General features: G+C 38.2%; 1 protein-coding gene across 4 annotated transcripts in view; it reads left to right on the forward strand.

The window, feature by feature from the left end:
• The window catches only part of ATAD2B (ATPase family AAA domain containing 2B), a 178,019-nt gene that overhangs the window by 79,712 nt on the left and 77,463 nt on the right, over window positions 1–20,844 (forward strand). For all 4 annotated transcript variants that reach the window (XM_003827018.8, XM_008952375.7, XM_008952374.7 and 1 more), the window contains exons 14-15: window positions 12,780–12,939; window positions 17,918–18,008. In XM_003827018.8, coding sequence (XP_003827066.1) covers window positions 12,780–12,939; window positions 17,918–18,008 — 251 coding nt within the window. The remainder of the gene's footprint in view (window positions 1–12,779; window positions 12,940–17,917; window positions 18,009–20,844) is intronic.

The following is a 20,844-nucleotide window of genomic DNA, read 5'->3' on the forward strand; positions in this document are numbered from 1 at the left end:
CTCACTGCAACCTCCGCCTCCTGGGTTCAAGCGATTCTCCTGCCTCAGCCTCCCGAGTAGCTGGGGCTACAGCTGCGTGCCACCACGCCTGGCTAATGTTTGTATTTTTTTTTTTAGTAGAGATGGGGTTTTACCATATTAGCCAGGCTGATCTTGAACTCCTGACCTTGTGATCTGCCCACATCGGTCTCCCAAAGTGCTGGGATTACAGGCATGAGCTACCACACCTGGCTGAAAGCACTTTTTTTTTTTTTTTAAAACAAAAACAAAAACAGCTTTGTTTTTGAGACAGCGCCTCATTCCCTTCACCAAGGCTGTAGTGCAGTGGTGTGATCATGGCTCCCTGCAGCCTCGACTGATCCTCCCACCTTAGCCTCCCAAATAGCTGGGGCCACAGGTGTGTGTGCCACTGTACCCACCTGACTTTTTTTTTTGAGATGGAGTCTTACTCTGTCGCCCAGGCTGGAGTGCAGTGGCGCAATCTCTGCTCATGGCAACCTCCACCTCCCAGGTTCAAGTGACTCTCCTGCCTCAGCCTCCCAAGTAGCTGGAGCTACAGGCGTGTACCACCACGCCTGGCTAATTTTTTCATTTTTAGTAGAGACAGGGTTTCACCATATTGGTCAGGCTGGTCTCGAACTCCTAACCTTGTGATCCGCCTGCCTCGGCCTCCCAAAGTGCTGGGATTACAGGCATGAGCCACCACGCCCAGCCACTTTTTGAATTTTTAGTAGTGATAAGGTTTCACCATGTTGCCCAGGCTAGTCTCAAACTCCTGGGCTCAAGTGATCTGCCCGCCTCACCCTCCTGTGTCTGGCCAAAACAGCTTTATTGAGGTATATTTATATGTCATAAAATTTGCTCATTTTAAGTGTATAGTTTAGTAATTTTTAGAGTACCTCAACAAAGTGGTACAACTATTGATATAAATCAATTTTAGAACATCTTTCTACCCCTAATAAGATCCAGCATGAGGTGGGGTGCAGTTACTCTTGCTTGTAATTCCAGCACTTTGAGAGGCTGAGGCGGGCAGATCGCTTGAGCCCAGGAATTTGAGACCAGCCTGGCCAACATAGTGAAACCCAGTCTCTACAAAAACTACAAAAATTAGCTGGGTGTAGTGGTGCATGCCTGTGGTCTCAGCTACTCGGGAGGTTGAGGTGGGAGGATTGCTTGAGCCCAGGAGGTCGAGGCTGCAGTGTGTTTTGATTGTGCCACTGCACTCTAGCCTGGGTGAGAGAGTGAGACACTGTCTCCAAAAAAAAAAAAAATTCCAGCATGCCCATTTACAGTAAATTCCTTTTCCTGCCCACAGCCAACCACTAATCTAATCTCTGCATAGATTGTCCTTTTCTAGATATTTTGTATTATTAAAATCATATACTATGTGGTTTCTTGTGTCTGGCTTTTTTTTGCTAAGTATAATGGTTTTGAGGAACATCCATGATATAATATGGGTCAGTATTTTGTTCTTTTTTATTGCTGAACAGTATTCTTATTGTATGGCTATACAACACACTGGACGGACATTTAGGTTGTTTCCAGTTTGGGCTATTATGAATATTACTGTGAACGTTCAATGCAAGTGTTTGTGTAGAACATATATTTTTTATCACTCTTGGGTAGAGATAAGGAGTGAAACTGCTAGGCAGGATGGTAGTTTTATGTTTAACTTTTTGAGAACTTAGCCTTTGTTTTTGAAGGGTATTTTCTCTGGGTATAAAATTTGAAGTTGACACTTTTTTCTTTTTCTTTCCGTGCTTTAAAGATGTTGGTCTTTCTTCTTCTCATTTGTATTGCTTCAGTAATGAATTATGCTTTTATTTCTATTTTTGTTTCTTTGTATGTAATGTATCTTTTTTCTGGGTACATTTAGGTTTTTTTTCCTTCACTGGTTTTGTGCAATTTAATGATATATCTTGGTGGAGTTTTCTCCCCTTTTCTCATTCTTGAATTGAGCTTCTTGGGTGTGTTTTTCATCAAACTTGTAAAATTTTTGGCCACTATTTCTTCATTATTTTTTCTGTCGTCCCCACCTCCTGTCTCCTCTTTCCTTTTGGGACTCTAATTACACATATGTTAAGTTTCTTGATGTTGTCCCATAGTTTGCCGAAACTTTGTTAATTTTGCTTTAAATTATCTTTTCTGTGTTTCATTTTGGTTAGTTTCTGTTGCTGTGAGTTTTAGTTCACTAATCTTTTCTTTTGAAATGTCTAATCTGCTATTAATCCTATTCATTATGTTTTTGCCTCATGTTTTTGTTTTCATCTATACATATACATATAGAACTTTTCAATATCTGGAATATAGTTATAATGCCTACTTTAATGCCTTTGGCAATTCTAATATTGTGTTTCTGGGTTAGTTTTATTTTATTGATTTTTCTCATTACGGATTGTGTTTTCCTGTTTCATTGCATGCTTTGGAGTATTTATTGGATGCCAGATGTAACTTTTACCTTGTTGAGTGCTAGCTATGTTACTGTAAGTAGATATTCTTGAAGTGGTTTTGTTGTGTTTTTTTTTTTTTCCTTTTGAGACACAGTTAATCAACTTGAAAACAGTTTGATTCTTTGGAATCTTGCTTTTAAGATTTGTCGGCTGGGCGCAGTGGCTCATGCCAGTAATCCCAGCACTTTGGGAGGCCGAGGCGTGTGTATCACCTGAGGTCAGGAGTTTGAGACCAGCCTGGCCAACATGGTGAAACCTTGCCTCTACTAAAAATACAAAAAATTAGCTGGGCATGGTGGCGGGTGCCTGTAATCCCAGCTACTTGGGAGGCTGAAGCAAGAGAATCACTTGAACCTGGGAAGTGGAGGTTGCGGTGAGCTGCGATGACGCCACTGCACTCCAGCCTGGGTGACAGAGTGAGACTCTGTCTCAAAAAAACAAAAACAAAAACAAAAACAAAGATTTGTGATACGGATCTTGAGTAGCCCTGAGTGTAGGACTAATTATTCCCTGCTACTGATGCAGTATCCTTTTGTGTATTCATGGGCAATGACCTTTGAATCATGAGGTTTACCAGTTCAGTGGGTGGGAACTGGCACTATTCCTGGCTCTCTGTGAGTGTAGAGTACTCTTATTTCTAGTTCTTCTGAGTGTTTTTTTCCCCAAGCCTTGGGTAGTTTCGTCACATGTATGCAGTGATTGGTGTTTAAATGAAGAGCTGAGGAGTTTTGTGTACATTTCCTGAGTTTGCTTTCTGTGGAGCAGTCTCCTCTGTGGTACTTTTTCCTGTAGACTCTAGTCGTCTTGGTCTCCCTGGAATCTCAACTCCGACTCTTCCGCTTAGTGAGTTAGCTGGCCTCTGCCAGGATTCCATCTGCCTGTATCACAGCCCGTAATTGAAGAGCCATTAATTAGATTGTTGTTCCCACATTTTGTAATATTTGGGTTTTCTCTTGCTGCTTTCAGTATCTTGCTCTGTATCTTTTACTTTCAACAGTTTAGCCATGACATGCCTCTGTGTGGCTTTCTTTGTGTTTATTCTGATTTTGTGTCTACAAATTTGTCATTTTTCAGTCTTTTTCTGTTTTCACCTTGGATAATTTTTGTCTGTCTTTAGTCAGTCTTCACTTATTTTTGCTTTGTCATGTCCATTTGGTTATGTTCATCCAACACATTTTTTTATTTCAGAAATTTTATTTTTCAGTCCTAGGACTTACATTTGATTGTTTTTCATTGTTTCTGTTTTTCCAATGTGATTTTCATGCATTTAAGCATGTTTTATTTTATTTAATTGAGCTTCGTTACAATAGTTGCTTTAAAATTCTGTTATGTTAGCTTCAACATTTGGTTTATCTCATGTTAGACCCACTTGGTTTTCTTTTCTCTTGAGAATGTGTTCTTTTTATTGGTTCTTAATTTGTTGGGCGGTTTTGGATTGTGTCCTGGATATTATTATTGTTAGTTTTTGGAGACTCTGGATTCTCTTATTTTTATTTTATGAGCCACATTTCCTTTTTCTTAGGAGACAATTTTCTGAGATAGGCTTGAAATGCATTCAGTTTCTTAACTGGGAGCTTTGATCTCCTTTCAGACCTTTTGTCTTTAGCTAGATCCTTTGAGTCTGCTCCTTGCTTTGTTCAGGACCAGCTAGAGATCTGGGTAGACTGAGTTTGGGGTGTCCTTACTAGCTCTTGCCCTTTTGTGGTCCCCCTTATTCTTTAATATTAATAACTTCCTACCTTCTCTTTTCTAGACTCTTGTGCTGAAAAGTTAATAAGGCACCCCCCCAACCCCTGTTGCATATTCTCTCTCCCCCTCACTGCAGTTAGTCCCAGACTAAAAGCTAGAGAGAAGGAAACTTACTTTTTCTTCTCCAAGTGACCATGAACTCCCACCGTGTTTCCATTCTCTGAGTGACCATGAACTCCCACCAGAACCCATCTGTCTCTGTTTACTCACCAGAAATGTCAGGTATATATTCATGTATTATAATGCATAGGCTTTGTAGTTGTTTTTTGAGGGGTGCTCTGATTGGGTCTTTATTATAACCTGCAAGTAGACCTCTTGGTTATCCAGTATGCAGATTTGAATTTCTAGAGTAATCATTAGTAAAATAGAAACGTAATGTATAATCCCTAAATTATTAGTGGGGGAAAATAGAATAATTTTTAAAAGTCAATCCAAAAGCAATCAAGAAGAGAAGTGAGGGAAATCATATAACCGATGGGGAAAATAGCACAAAATATGATTATAGATTTAAACCCAAATATATCAATAATGACCTGAAATATAAGGGGAGTAAATGTTCTTGTTAAAAGACAAAGATTGTCAGATTGGCAAAAACAAAATATAATGATGTGTTGTTTATAAGTGAGACATCTACATGTAAGGATACAAAAAGGTTCAAAGTAAAATAGTGGAAAAAATAGCACAAAAACAAATATTCATAGCAGCATTATTCACACTAGCCCAAAAGTAGAAATAACCCAAATGTCCATCAACTGATGAATAGGTAAATGAAATGTGATATATCCATACAATGAAATATTGTTCAGCCTTAAAAAGGAATGAATTTCTGGATGGGTGTAGTGGCTCACGCTTGTAATTCCAGCAGTTTGGGAGGCCAAGGTGGGAGAATTGCTTGAGCCTAGGAGTTTGAGATCAGCCTGGGCAACATAACTAGATGCTGTGTCTACAAATAATAAAAAAATTAGCTGAGTGTCGTGGCCTGTGTATCTGGTCCCACCTACTCGGGAGGCTGAGATGGGAGGATTGCTTGAGCCTAGGAGGTCAAGGCAGTAGTGTGTTGTGATAATACTACCGTACTCCAGCCTGGGCAACAGAGTGAGACCCCATCCCTCCACAAAGAAAAGAAAAGAAAAATTCTGACACATGCCACACCATGGATGAATCTTGAAGACATTATGCTATGTGGAATAAGCCAGACACAAAAGGCCACTTATTGTATGATTCTGTTTATATGAAATGTCGACAGTAGTTAAATAGTGTAAAATAATATCACGTAAATACTAACAGTTGGTATTGCTACATTAATTTTAGACAAAATAAACCATAAGTCAGAAAGCATTACTGTGCATGTAAAAAGGAAATCTTATAATGATAAAAGGTGCAGTTTACTAGCAGATATAACAATTAGGCCGCGCATGGTGGCTCATGCCTGTAATCCCAGCACTCTGGGAGGCTAAGGGTAGGAGGATCATTTAAGCCCAGGAATTCAAGACCAGCCTGGGCAACATAATGAGAACCCATCTGTACAAAAAAAAAAAAAAAAAAAAAAAAATAGCCATGCATGATAGTGCATGCCTGTCCTGTCACTGTCCTATCACTATCAGTAGCCCTGCCTACTCAGGAGGCTGAAGTAGGAGGATTGCTTGAGCCTGGGTGGTCGAGGCTGCAGTGAACCATGATCGTGCCACTGTACTCCATTCTGGATGACAGAGTGAGACCCTGTCTTAAAAGTAACAATTTAAAATCTGCAATTCCCTAATAACCATAGTTCAAACTATGTAAAACAAAAACTGACAGAACTACAAGGTAGAAGAGTCAAATTGATCATCATTGTGGGAGAGATCCTGTACATCTCTCAGTAATTGATAGATCAGGCTGAGCAAAAAAAATCATTTAATGCTCTATAGATTAATTGGAACCACCACATTTCAGGAATCTGATCTAATGGGCATACTTATCTAAGACAAATATAGAATGGACACTCTTTTCAAACATATACCATATTTATGAAAATTGATCATATAATGTGCCTTAAAGCACATTTTAACTAATTTTCTAAAGTTTGGTAATATACAAAACAGAAAAATAACAAAAAGCAGATAATTTTATGTTCATAATTAAGAACTATAGCTCTAAAGTCTAAATGACCTGTGTTGTAAAGACAAAAATCGTAGCCAACAATATGTGAACGGAAAACAAAGATATAGTAGAAATCAAGAAGGCCAAAAGTTGGTTCTTTGAAAAAAACTAATAAAGTTGGTTCTTTGAAAAAACTGACAAGCCTCTGGCATGCTTGGTCATGATAAGAAGAAGACAGATAAGCAATATTAGGAATGCAAAATGTAATGTTTTGGTTTTTTTAGACATCAAAGGTTAAGAGCATAAAGGCCTAAGCTTAAGAGGTGAAAGGAGAACTTTTAGAAAAAATATAGGGGAAAATCTCTATGACTTGTATGTCAATGTTTATAGCAGGTTTTTTGTAATACCCCAGAACTGAAAACAATCCAGGTGGCCATCAACATGTGAATGGATAAACAAATTGTGGCATATCTATATAATGGAATATTACTTAGCAATTAAAAAGAATAAACTATTATCAAACCAGTAACATGGATGAATCTCACAATATGCCAAATGCAAGAATCTAGGAATAAAAAGAGTACTTACTGTATGATCCCATGTATATAAAATTTTAAGTAATGCAAATTAATCTGTAGTGACAGAATACAGATGAATGGTTCCCTAGGGGTTGAGTAAAAGAGGCCAAGGAGGGTCAGTATGAGTGGAGAACTAAGGAGTATGAGGAAGAACATAATGGATATGTTAACTTATTTTAGTTGTGGTGATGGTTTCACAGGGTATACGTACTTCAAAACTTACCAAAATGTATACTTTAAATATGTGCAGGGTTTTGTATGTCAATTATACCTTCATAAAACTTGGTATGAGAAAATTCATTGGAAACTAGTCTCACTTGTGAACATGTATATAAAAATCCTAAACAGATTGGTAGAGTTTTACATCAGGAAGATATAAAAAGGATAATATATTATGACTAAATTGATTTTATTTCAAATATACAAGGTTTATTTAATATGAGGGAAGTCAGTTAATGTTAATTTATCACATTTTCATATAAGAGAAAAATCAAGATGATCACCTCAATAGATGTGGAAGAAATGTTTAATAAAATTCAATATTTAGTCATAATAAAGTCTTCATCTTAGAGAACAAGGAATATAAAGTATTTCCTTAAAGGTAGCTGCAGAAAAACTTACAACAAACAGACTTAATGTTCAAACATGAAATCTTTTCTTATAATATGGGGAATATGACAAGCATGTTTGTTTTGCTGTGAACACTTCTGACCAATACTGTTCTATAGATCGCAGTCAGTGTAGTCTGGCAAGACAAAGCTATACAAGATATGCATATTGAAGAGGAAAAAACAGTACTCTTATCATTTGTAGATGATGCAATTATGTATGTAGGAATTGCAAAGCAACCTGTAGATAGATGCTAAGAAGGTTAGACCAATCAATATAAACATAAATTTTGTATTTTTGTTGCTAGTAATTGTGTAAAAACGAAAAGTTACTGTTTGCAATCTCATTAGCAAAAAGTTTCTATGAGTAAGTCTAAGAAGTCTCATGTTACATTTATGCAGAAAATATTAAAACTTGACTGGCAAACATTAAAGATTAAATAAATGGAAAGAAATATTTTTCAATTATCTTTTCTTCTATAAGGTGGGAGCACTTGCTCTACTAGTTATTAAGGCCTCTTAGGGTTAAGAAAATTTGATATTGGCAGAAGACTAGACAAATAGATGAATGGAACGGAGCCCAGAGCCATAAATAAATGCACACACATATGGATGCCTAATTTATGGTAAAAGAGGCAGTGCAGAAAAGATGACCTTTTCTATAAATAATGCTGGGAAAATTGGATATCTCTTTGGTGGGAAAAAAAACCTGGATTCCTCTACACACCATACAAAACAATTCATTTCATTGGATTTTAGATCTATATTTGAAAGGTGAAACAACACTTTTAGAAGGTAATGTAGGAGAGAGAATTTGAGACAAGCAAGTAGGCCTTGAATATTGTGTCAAATAGTTTGGACTTTTAATTTCCCTACATAATAGGAGTTGCTAAAGGATTTTGATCCAAGGGTTGGCCATTCAGATTTTTTTTTTTAAAGACAACTTTTGGTATAATTTAAGTTAGATTGTAATTCTGTTTCTGGCCATGTCTGAGACTTTATTGTCTGAAGACTTTTCAGTTACAAGACACTTAAAAATGCAGATAAATTCCAACAAACACTTGAAATGACAATCTGTAATTGGAAGATACCAAGGAAAGATTGGAGGTTAAATATGAATTTATATTTGAGGCTACTTATATTCCCCACCCCCTTTATATCTTGAATGAGAAACCTAGGTCACTAATTTTCAGTTATTCATTTTGAAAAGAAGAATCACACATCCTTCCTTCACACATACACTGGGTATCTAGCATTTTGATTCCGCTTATAGATTTTGGAAACACAGCTAGAGCAGTGTGTTTGGGAAGCAGAATGATTTCTTTAACATGTTGAACATATTGGAGAAGTTATTTTAGGCAGGTGTTAGCAATAAGAGTAAAGGAATAGAAATGAGAGCAGTTGGAAAACACTAGAAAGAACATTGTTACTAGAACTACAGTTTCTGTTATAATTAGGCATGAAACACTTATATTCAGAAATGTTTAAGTCATACTTTTTAAAAACTACTCTAAAATATGCAGAAAATAATTTTGAGTTGAACATAAAGTGGTAGCCATTCTAAAGAAATTGTCCAAAGGTGTAACGATAATGTAAATCTAATATAATAGAAACTGAAGCGTCATATACATTTCCAGACATCTAAAACCCCCCTAGATTGCTATCTATTAAAAACAAACTACTGTATTTTTTCTTTTTAAGAAAAACAGCTTTATTGAGATACAGTTCACAGTGATGGCAGCGGCAGGCCATCTGGAGTGGCCACCATCATCATGCCTGCTGTATTGGGGAGGTGTAGCTGGGGCTGCACATTCCACGGAGCTTTTGGAAACTGGGTACAAGTGGGAATCCCACCCCTTTTGAGTCAGTGGGATGGGAGCTCCCTGGGTGCAGCTGCAGCCGCCCAAGTTGTGGCTGTGGACCTGGGCCTCCCTGTGCTCTTGCGGAGGCCTGGGTGCAGACAGGGGTCCAGCCCTCCCAGGTGCAGCTACAGCTGCCCAAGTCATGGCTGTGGAGCCTGGCATTCCTGCACTCTGGGGGGCCTGGGAAGGCTTCCCCTGTCCCTGCAGGATCAGAGGTGTCTGCTTCCACTGCCTGGCCTCTCCCCACTCCTGCGCCTGCTCCGATCTTGGAGCAAGATTGGGGCCAAGCCTGGGCGTTGTTGCAGCCTGGCTGGTTGTGCGCACTCTTGGGGTTAGTGCTACATGCCAACCCCCTGCTGCCTCAGCCCCCTCCAGACTTTGGGTGCCGATGAGCTTGGGCGGGAAGCTGAGGGGGTGGCTGAGGGCAGCTTGGCACTGGCCTGCAGGTGCCCCTTGGCACGAACAGCTTGGGCACCATGAATGGCAGCAGGAGGCAGACAAAGCTCCTGGGCAGAAGGGGGTGGGTCTATGGTGAGACCCACCTTCAGGCTAGGGAGGGCCTGAAGGTTGGCCAGGCTGCCAGTCCCACAGACTGGAGTGGGAACTTGTGGTGCTTTTTCTGGGCCTGTCCATGGCCACCCCATGGACCAATTGGTGTGTACTTCCTTCCCCCTGAGTCCCATAAAAGCCCCGACTCAGCCAGAGCTAAGTGGACATCAGGAGGACCAACTTCAGAGAGGAGCTACCCCCTCCAGGGCCACCTCTCTGCTGAGAGCTGCAGATGTCAGGATGACCAGCTGCAGAGAGGAGCTACCCACTCCAGGACCTCCTCTCTGCTGAGAGCTGAACAACACTCAACATGACGGACCTGCCTGTAGAGAGGAGCTGCCCACTCCAAGATCTCCTCTGAGCTATTCTGTCACTCAATAAAGCTCTTCTTCGCCTTGCTCACCCTCCACTTGTCTGCATATCTTGTTCTTCCTGGACGCAGGACAAGAACTCGGGACCTGTCAGATGGCAGGGCTGAAAGAGCTGTAATACAAACAGGGCTGAAACATGCCCCTTGCTTGCCATTTTGTGGGTGAAGAGGAGAGAAAAGCTGCAGCCCTTCAGGGAGCCCAGACCTGGGAGCTCCCTGAGCCAGGGCTGTGACTTTGGGGCCCTGCAGTTCCTGGAGTCTCCAAGCTTCCAGGCACCACCACGTTCCCCAATGGCAGCCGTGGAAGCTGCTTGCAGTGTGCCTGGTCCAGCCACAGCCTCACAGAGAGCCAGCACCTGTGCCAACACCTGGAGCTGCCCGCCCCGGTGCAGCAGCCGGCATGCCAGACTGTGTGCAGTGGCTGGACCTCACACTTGCTCTCTCAAACACCCCTTGCTGCCCCATGCCTGGCTTGCCCCTGGCAGGCATGGGATACAGGCTGGTAGTGTGAGCCGAGCGCAGTCAGGTTGAGTGGGTGGAATGAGCCCAGCAGGTCTAAGCAAAACTGAGGCAGAGGCACTACCAGCCACAGAGGTTTCCAGCCAGAAAAGCGACCCTGACAAGGACCCCATAATAACAGCTGTACAGTTCACTCATTTTTTTTTTTTTTTTTTTGAGATGGAGTTTCGCTCTTGTCACCCAGTCTGGAGTACAATGGTGCGACTTCAGCTCACTGCAACCTCCACGTCCTGGGTTCAAGTGATTCTCCTGCCTCAGCCTTCCAAGTAGCTGGGATTACAGGTGCGTGCCACCGCACCTAGCTAATTTTTGTATTTTTAGTAGAGATGAGGTTTCACCATGTTGGCCAGGCTGGTCTCGAATTCCTGACCTCAGACGATCCACCCACCTCAGCCTCCCAAAGTGCTGGAATTACAGGTGTGAGCCACCGTGCCCAGCTCAGTTCACTTATTTAAACTGCATAGTTCAGTGACTTTCAGTATATTTACAAAGTTGTGTAACCATCACTACAGTCAATTTTAGAACATTTTCATCACCCCAGAAACCTTAAACCCTTTAGCCATAACTCCCAACCTTCCCCTCATCCTTCCAAGCTCTAGGCAACTTCTAATATACTTTCTTTTTCTATAAATTTGCCTGTTTGGGATATCTTGTATAAATGGAATCATATAATATGTGGCCTTTTGTGTCTAGCTTCCATAGCAAAGTGATTACAAGATTCATCCATGTTGTTGTAGCTGTTGGTACTTCATTTATTTTTATTGAGGAATACTATTCCATTGTATGGATATACCACATTTATTCTATTTATTTATCAGTTGATGGACATTTGGGTTTCTTCCACTTTTTTGGCTATTATGAAAAGTGTTGCTGTGAACATTAGTATAAAAGTTTTTTTGTGGATATTGCTGGATCATTTGGCAACTCTTATGTTTAACAGAGGAACTGCAATACTCTTTTTCCAAAGAGGAACATCATTTTACATTCCCACCAATCAGTCAGTGTATGAGTGTTCCAGCTTCTCTACATCCTCATCAAAAGCTGTTAATTATCTGTCTGTCTGATTATAGTCATCCTGGTGGTTTGGAAGTGGCATCTCATTTGGTTTAATTTGCTTATGCTAAATGACTATTGATGTGGTTTTGTGTATCGTCTTTGGAGAAATGTCTATACAAATTTTTTGCCTAATTTTTTAAAAATATTTTTCGTTTTTGGAGATGGGGTCTCACTGTGTTCCCCAGGCTGATCTCAAACTCCTGGGTTCAAGCAATCTGCCCACCTCAGCCTCCCAAAGTGCTGGGATTATAGGCATGCACCACCGCGCCTGGCCCTTTTGCCTACTTTTAAATTTTATTATTTGTCTTTGTATTGTTTAGTTGTTCAGTTGTAATTGTTCATTATATATATTATCAAATATATGATTTACAAATATTCTTAGGTTATATTTTTACTTTCCTGATAGTATCCTTTGAAGAAGAAAAGTTTTTAATTTTGATGAAGTCCATTTTTTTTTGGTTGCCAAGGTTTAGGTGTCTACTATATTTTCTGAATGCCTTTGAAAATAATTTTTGTAAATCACTTGATCCTGCATTAAAATATAATCATGCTACAGTTATTTTGTTAGCATTAAAGACTGATAAGCCGGGTACCATGGCTCACGTCCGTAATCCCAGCACTTTGCGAGGCCGAGGCAGGTGGATTGCCTGAGGTCAGGAGTTCGAGACAAGCCTGACCAATATAGTGAAACCCCATCTCTACTAAAAATACAAAAATTAGCTGGGCGTGGTGGCGTGCGCCTGTAGTCCCAGCTACTTGGGAGGCTGAGGCAAGAGAATTGCTTGAACCCGGGAGGCGGAGATTGCAGTGAGCCGAGATTGCACCACTGCCCTCCAGCCTGGGCAACGGAGTGACACTCCATCTCAAAAAAAAAAAAAAAGAAAGACTGATAAACGTTATTGTAAGCAGCAGTGTTTACAATTCTTTTTTTTTAATTTTGCCTGAAAATTATTTTACAGCTCTATAGTATCAACCCTCCTTGCCCTTATGGATGGATTAGATAATAGGGGTGAAATTGTTGTTATTGGTGCTACAAACAGACTTGACTCTATAGATCCTGCACTCAGGAGACCTGGTCGTTTTGACAGAGAATTCCTCTTCAACCTGCCTGATCAAAAGGTAAGAGTTTTTGTTTTCAATATGTTAACATTTATATGTAATTCTACTATAAGGCATATGTTCTGAGGGTGATATTTTATGAATTTTCATTGTTCAGATTTTCTGCTTAAGGATATCTTAGCTAATGCTTTAAAAACCTATGTAATTATGGAACAGTTTTTTTCTATTAACAATTATAAGAAAGCTTGTGATTTTTAGGCAGCAAGAGGAAAGCTCTTGATAGATCACTGTAGATGCTTACTTGCGCTTTAGTTCTCCAGATTGTAGTAATTGTCCTGTATGGCAGTTTCTGTGTCCCTAGTTAGCCAAAGTAACTTTATTCTCATAAAATAATGTTTTTATAGAGTATTAGTGGGTTTATGAATAAGGACTCAATACCTGAATTTTCATAGAAATTGCTATATTTAATTAAAAGCAACAAACTTTATTCATTATGGTATAAAGTTTTTTTAAAAGAATGTACTAATAATACAGGGTAATGTTTATCATTGATTCTGTAAATGTTATATGATATACAAATTTTTTTTTCCCAATTCAACTTCAAACTTTTAATATTATTCTTGGTTTGACTAGTATAATCTGACTGGCTTTTCATTAGAAACTCAAATTTGAGAGGAAGAGATACATGCAAAGGAGGTACTGTATGTGAATATATATAGCTTTGTTTTTGGACCTCTATGTGAAATGCCTGGTTTACATACCTAGTTGTGAAAGTCTTAAGTGAGTCGGACTGTATGGAAGACCATAGAGAAACAAAGGCAATGGCTTCCCTGTGTAGAGCAGTTCATACCTCAGTTTGACATCAGTCTCCACAGTCACCAGTAGTTGACTCAGATTTGGATTGACAATTCAATTTACAGGCTTTAAATTGGCACCAGGTTATTTAGCTTTGTCAGGACAGGAAACATAGCATATACAGCATTATTTTCATTGCCCAAGTGCAGCCTTCAGGAATGTATCAGTGCATATTGGTGTGTTTATTTGTAGCAGATAGGGCTGAAGTAGGTACAGTCTACTTCTGCATGGGGAAGCATCAGCTTTTTTGTTTGGGACATCTAACAACAGTCCAAGCACAGCTTTTATACTCTTCAGTACATGGGGAAATGTGCTTAGTTCTGAGACACAGCACAGGAAAGCCATTTCCTTGATTTCCCATTTGTCTTCTGTACTATCTTAGCTAAGTAGGCCTCAGAGTCTGTATGCCAATCACAGCCCTTACAGTCCAGGTTCAGTTCACACAAATCAAGGGTTTAACAGTAAACAAGGTTTAGAACAGCACTGTCTAATAGAATTTTCTGTGATGATGGAAACATTCTATTTTGGCATTGTTCTTCGAGCAGCATGCCTTTTGGTAGACACTAGCCGTATGTGGCTATTGAGCACTTAAAATGTGGCTAGTGTAACTAAAGAACTGCATTTTAAATTTTATTTAGTCTTAGTTAATTTAAAATTTAAATAAAATGGCATTATGTGGCTCATGGCTTACTATATTGCACAGCATGGATCTTGAACATCGTTTTCCACATTAACTTTCCCTTTCTAACATTTCGAGGAAACAGTTTTGTGAGACTGAAATCTAAGTCATTCTTCTCAAGCCTGGGTCTGTGGAAAGGCCTATGCTGGCTGTTTACCTTTTTTCCTTAAATAGTTTTTAAGGTCCCGAGACTAGATGAGATTACCAAGTCTTCTCTCTTACAGAGCAGTCAGTAAGGTAAGAGGAAAACTAAAGAGAGTGGGGTGTTCTGGTAGCCAAGTGAAGAAAATGTATCAATGAGGAGGGTGTGATTAACCATGTCACGTGTTGCTAAGTCCATTCAGCTAAGGACAGAAAATTGGTCATTGTATTTATCATGATGTAGGTCGTCAGTGAATCTGATGAGAACAGTTTCAGTTAGTAGTGGGTGCAAAAGCTTAATTGGAGTGTGTTAGTTCAAGAGAAAATGGGAAGGAATTGGAGGGAGTGAATATAGATACGTTTTAAAAAGAGTTTTTCTGCAAAGGAAAGCAAATAATTTAGGTGATATGATATTGAAGGAAGCAGGGGCAAGATAATGTGTTTCATTGTTTTCAAGATGGAAGAAATATCTAGTAGAAAAGGGAATTTTTATGTGAAATTGAGAGATGTCCTCAATAGGCAAAAAGTGATAGGATTTAGCATAAAAGTGGTGTGAATGACTTTAGATAGGAGCTGGCTAGTTCATCTGTGACAACAGAGAGAAGACAGAATATTGTTGGCACACATGCTGATGGGTGGACATCTTTGGTGATTAGGATGTGGGGAGTCTGGGGAAGTTTTTTTCTGATTGCTTCAGTTTTCTCAGTGAATTGGGAGGCACGGTCATCAGCAGAGTGTGAAGATGTGCTGTGAAATAGTCTGCTAGGAGAAAGGCATAATGAACGGCCTAGGGAAGTATTAAGGGTAGTAATAAGGACCCATTTGGGTCATTAATTTAAAGTGATACCAGTCAGTGTCTCAGTCCTGTGGTTTGGCCAATAGAATATCATGACTCTTGCTATTTGATTAAGTAAAAGATTAATAAAAGTAAATCTTGGTTTCAAATTTTAATAATTTTGTTAACTATTTGCATAAAATAGTACACACCTTCTATATTCAATAATGCTTTTTAATTTCTTTTATTTTCCTTTATCATCATTTTTATGATTGTTGTAAGTAATATATATTTGTATGTGTACTTGTGGATTCTGAAAAATGAGGAGCTTGAATTTGCCTTTGATGTTTAATAGTAGAGGAAGGTACTTTCTATTAGAGGAAGCCCTTTGACTTACTATTCGGTTTGCCATATAGAGTAAAATACATAATGAACAGTTCTTGATTTCTACATTTAAGTATTTTTTTCTTCATTCCATGTCTTGTTTTTAGTATGACAAAAGGAAGGTGACTTTGATTGGGTTATATAGGGAAAGAGCATTATTAGGGACCTGAAGATAACTTGCTAACCTTAGATAATTAATTTCATTACTTTAAACCTCTTTTTAGGGAAAGGAGAGGATAAGAATGGATCTCTTTTTGGGATATCTTCCAGCATAATTTTTTTTTACATGTTCTTTATTTTTTAAGGGTCTTGTAATCACCCTTAGCAGCACAGTGCCTGTGCTGCTAATGAAGTTTGTATAGATTCTTAATGTCATCTTACAGAATATATATGCTGTTAGGTTGATATTTCTTTTGGACCTTCTTTTTTTAGTATCTGTTCAAGCAGATACTTCAAGTTGGAAGAAAATAAGTGTCATATCATTGCTTTAACTTTCATAGCTGAATGCCTAACTTAGAACTTGGAATTGAAACTGTAGCTATTGATTCCAGATTTTGTCAACTTTTTGAGCAAGATTTATCTTGATGACTTTGAAGTTGTTCTGTTTTGTTGCTGGACCCCAGATTCCTCATCAAGCCAGTAAGGTGTTATCATCTTGGTTATAATTTACTTTTTCATGTCTCAAGAAGCTTAGACAGCAGTGTTGAGAGAACAAGCATACTCAATTTTTAAAAAGTGTTGTAATTTTCTCCAAAGAGTGCAGATGTGAAAACAAAATTCTGATCTTACCGTTGGTGGTGGATAGTATCAGCTGATTATAGATTCTTATATGTTAGTGTTTTTTTAAGAAAACTATTTTAGGCTGGGCGTGGTAGCTCACGCCTGTAATCCCAGCACTTTGGGAGGCTGAGGTGGGCGGAACACTTGAGGTCGGGAGTTCAAGACCAGCCTGGCCAACATGGTGAAACTCTGTCTCTACTAAAAATACAAAAATTAGCCAGGTGTGGTGGTGGGTACCTGTAATCCCAGCTACTCAGGAGGCTGAGGCATGAGAATCACTTGAACCTAGGAGGCTGAGGTTGCAGTGAGTAAGATCACACCACTGTACTCCAGCCTGGGTGATAGAGTGAGACTCAGTCTCAAAAACAAAAAAACTATTTTAGAAAAATAAATTTCTGTTTGTTTTGGAAGCAAGACATTAAAATTTTGATTGTGCTATATGCAGTCAGATTTAAGCTAGAGAATGCTGAAATCAATGTAAAATTGTTTATAACACTTTGATCTTTCAATGAATTTAATTGATATTTATTGAAATACCTTGTATTAAATGCCAAAGCATCAACTAACTGACAAAGTAATAATATGCTTGATTTTTTTTCTCCCTTTGAGACAGGATCTCACTCTTATCACCCAGGCTGGAATGCAGTGGCGTAATCACAGCACACTGCAGGCCTCGACCTCTCAGGCTCAAGTGATCCTCCCACCTCAGCTTCCTGAGTACCTGGGACCACAGGCGTGCACCACCATGCCCAATTAATTAAAAAACAATTTTTTTGTAGAGACAGGGTGTCACTATGTTGTCCAGGCTAGTCTTGAACTCCTGGACATAAGCGATCCTCCTACCTCAGCATCCCAAAGTGCTGGGATTGCAGGTGTGAGCCACCACAACTGGCATGCATGATATTTAATTAAACTTGAATACTTTCCAAATTAAAAACTTTTTTCAAGTTTAAGTTACTTGTTATTTTGCTCATTGTTGATCATAATACCACAAATTCTATGAAATGTAAAGTTTGTTTAAAATTATGACTATAACTTTTATAACATGAAAGTTTTTTGTTCATATATTTTCAAATAGTAAAAGTGGTATGGTGGAAAAGTGAAATATAGTTTTGAATTCTAGTCCCAGATGAGTCACTTAGTTGTTATATGCTGCTAGTCAATTTTCTTCACCTCTCACAACATTAAATGTCTTAGGTTGTGAAACACAGACAAGATCTCTACTACATATCTCCTAGATTTATTGTTGGAATCAGAGTTGATGTAGACAGATGCTAAGGTGTTTAAATTTTTTTAAAAATAAAAATTTTAATGGGATTGTTAGTCAAAATTTGTTCCACCTAACGTATTTGAGGGATTGATAATATTTTATCTGTACTTTTCTTCTTGGGCAAGATTTTATGTATCTGTGCTTTTCATCTTAGGCAAGAAAACACATCTTACAGATCCATACCAGGGACTGGAATCCAAAATTGTCAGATGCATTTTTAGGTGAATTGGCTGAAAAATGTGTTGGTGAGTGTTACTGTTTGAATTCTTTGATTGTCATTGTTTGTTCTGCTCAACCTCCCTTTCCCTTTATTTGGAATGTGAATGAGCATAGTTATGTTTTTGATTGTGCAATAGATTGTCTCTACCTTTATGTTTTAAAGTTATTTTGACTGTTTCACTTAAAGTTTGAGTACTTCTAAATTAGAATTTTAACTGCCATTGGGTGTTCAGTTAACAAAGCTCAATAATAACATGCCTTTCATTGAGTGCTGGGTATCCATAATATTAATACAGGGTCTCCTTTTGAATATCATTCCCTCTTAGAAATTTTACTAAGAAAAATAAGCTTGAACTTGAGAGAGAAAGGTCCATGTCAAAGCAGGACTGCAGCCTTTTACTTTTACTTTGCAGATTACACAACGGGCTTATTTTCATTCCTGTGGTCTAGAAAGAAGTTGGGTGGGAGAGGTCTTCAAAGAAAATAGTTAATGATATTTGGTAGTAGTTCCCCAAATATAAAACTTTCCAGTTTAACTTTAAATTTTTCACAGAGTGGAAGATCTCCCCACAGAGTGAATGAACACTACTGTCCTTCTAGGATGTGGTGAGAGTGTTTATCTGCACAGATGATCACACATAGGAGATGGAATTCAGGGTTTTGGCTCTAATTAGGTCTGAAATAAAAAGGAATACAATGTTAGGCACCTGAATATACACATAGGTATTTCTCCTTCATTCTTTTCCCCTCTTTTGTCTGTTTTCCTCTCATACTCTGAGAAATATAAAAAAAAACCAAAAAACCCAATCTTCATGAACTTTTTAAGCATTATGAAGAAATCCCCCAAATAAGTCCACTAACAACAGCTTACTTGGGAAAACTTTAAAGTTACCAAAGCCAAAAAGAACAACTTAATTTAAAAAATCATTGTGATCCACCATCAAATAATTAAAACTTAAATAGAACATTAGTCCATTCAGTTAGCTACATCCAAATTATCCTCTTCATCCACAGGGACCTCCATCTCCGAAGCAGCATCCCTCAGCTTTTGAACCACAAAGACCTCGACATCTTCTGGTGAGGAGAAAACGTAAATCTCTCCAGCACTACTTCAGTTTAAGCTTTGCCTGGTATAAGAGAGCATGCGCCAAACACATTTCATGTAAATTTGGCTTGACCTTTGCAAAGCCTTGTGCTGCTTTATGGGAGAGGGTGGTATTTGGTATAAAATCCAGTCTTTTCCCTTTTTGAAAATAGACCCCTTTTATTTATGATGATATTTTACTAGAGTTCAGATCGGACTGGGAAATCTTTGTAGATTTTTCTGTGAATTTGTCACAGAATGATCCTTAACTGAAATAAGCAGAAGTCAAGTTGTCAAATCATTTTGGAAATTCCCTAAGAGATAGGTACTCTAAATTACTTTCTATTATCCTGTCTACCATCTGAAATATTATATACTCTAGTTTAATTCTTCACCCCAAATATTAGAATCTTAGTTTCCTTTTGCATTTCCAAAGACAGTACTTCTCATTTTTCCCAGTGATTTTTTTTAGCTTTTAGGTAGTTTCTTAAGTTTTAAAATTTTCATGGTGTAATTTCTTACAGGACTGATAAATTTCTCTTACCTTTTTTTCCTCCCCTCTGTGGGGTGGTAGTATGTGTGCAGACTCTGCTTATATACCATTTTCTTCCTGGACAGTGACATAAAAATCCATTATAATTAAATGACTTCTGTTTTTTGTTATGACATTCATTCCATCTGAGAAACCGGTTCACATTAAAAAAAAAATCAAATTCAGATCTTCAAACGGGTGTGAAATAGTAATTTTAAATCCATTACAAACTCACTAGTCTGTGTATGCCAAACATGTTTTAACATGAATAGGTTCAGTTCATTGAAATTTATGCCTCGTAGAGTATGTAGTCTTGATGAACAGCTGTGAAGATAGCTGACCTTTTTTTAGAGGTTATGGATTTGGTAACTTTTACCTTGAAATTCCCAAGTTCTTAGAGGTTTTTGCATGCATATTGGGTGTGATTTTTGCATAGTGAAAAACTCAACATACATTGATATCAGGAACATTTGCATAAATAGTAGGAAACTTATGATTAATGAAACACTCAACTCTAATCATATTTTTCTATTCCATTTTCAATGAGAGGGCTAAAACAATGAAAGAGTCTCAATGAAGTGTCTTATCTTGTGGGCCTTCATTATGTGTGATGCTGTACTTAAAACTTTATAAAATTTTGTTATGACCTTGTTTCTAGTCTAACCTCTTTAGTAGCTGTATTTTCAGTCTTTTTAGAACAATTTCTAGCTTAATAGCAGTATTCAGGAATGCTCTTTATTTGATATCTAAATGTGTTCACAGAGTATTAGAATTGTAATGGTAGATTTAGTATGGTTTTGAAAGGGATGTTTATAATTTCTTTAATATTAACTTTTAATGCCTAAAAGGCTGTAGTATATTTTCAGTATTACTAGAATGATCATATTATTTATTTTCTAAACAAGGACGCTTTGAGAGTGAAAAGATGTGCTATTATGACAGGACAAGAGGCCTAACCAGCACATGTGGTTACCCTAAGTATAACCCATTTAGCCATGGTTATGATGCAATTTTAAAGTTTTAGAAGGAAGTATGTTAAATCAGTAGTTCTCAATTTTGTGTGTATCAGAGTCACTTCTAAAGCTTTCTTGAAATGCACATATGATTTCAAGCCCCCAGAGATTCTGATTCACTGGGTTTATTGTGGGGCTTGGGAATCTGTTTTTTTTTTGTTTCAGTTTCAGTGTTTATTCAGATGGGTAATCAAGGTGAGAACCACAGATATAAACTGGTAATTCTTACTTAT

The sequence above is a fragment of the Pan paniscus genome, chromosome 12 (genome assembly GCF_029289425.2).
Source record: "Pan paniscus chromosome 12, NHGRI_mPanPan1-v2.0_pri, whole genome shotgun sequence".
NCBI classification, from domain to species: domain Eukaryota; kingdom Metazoa; phylum Chordata; class Mammalia; order Primates; family Hominidae; genus Pan; species Pan paniscus.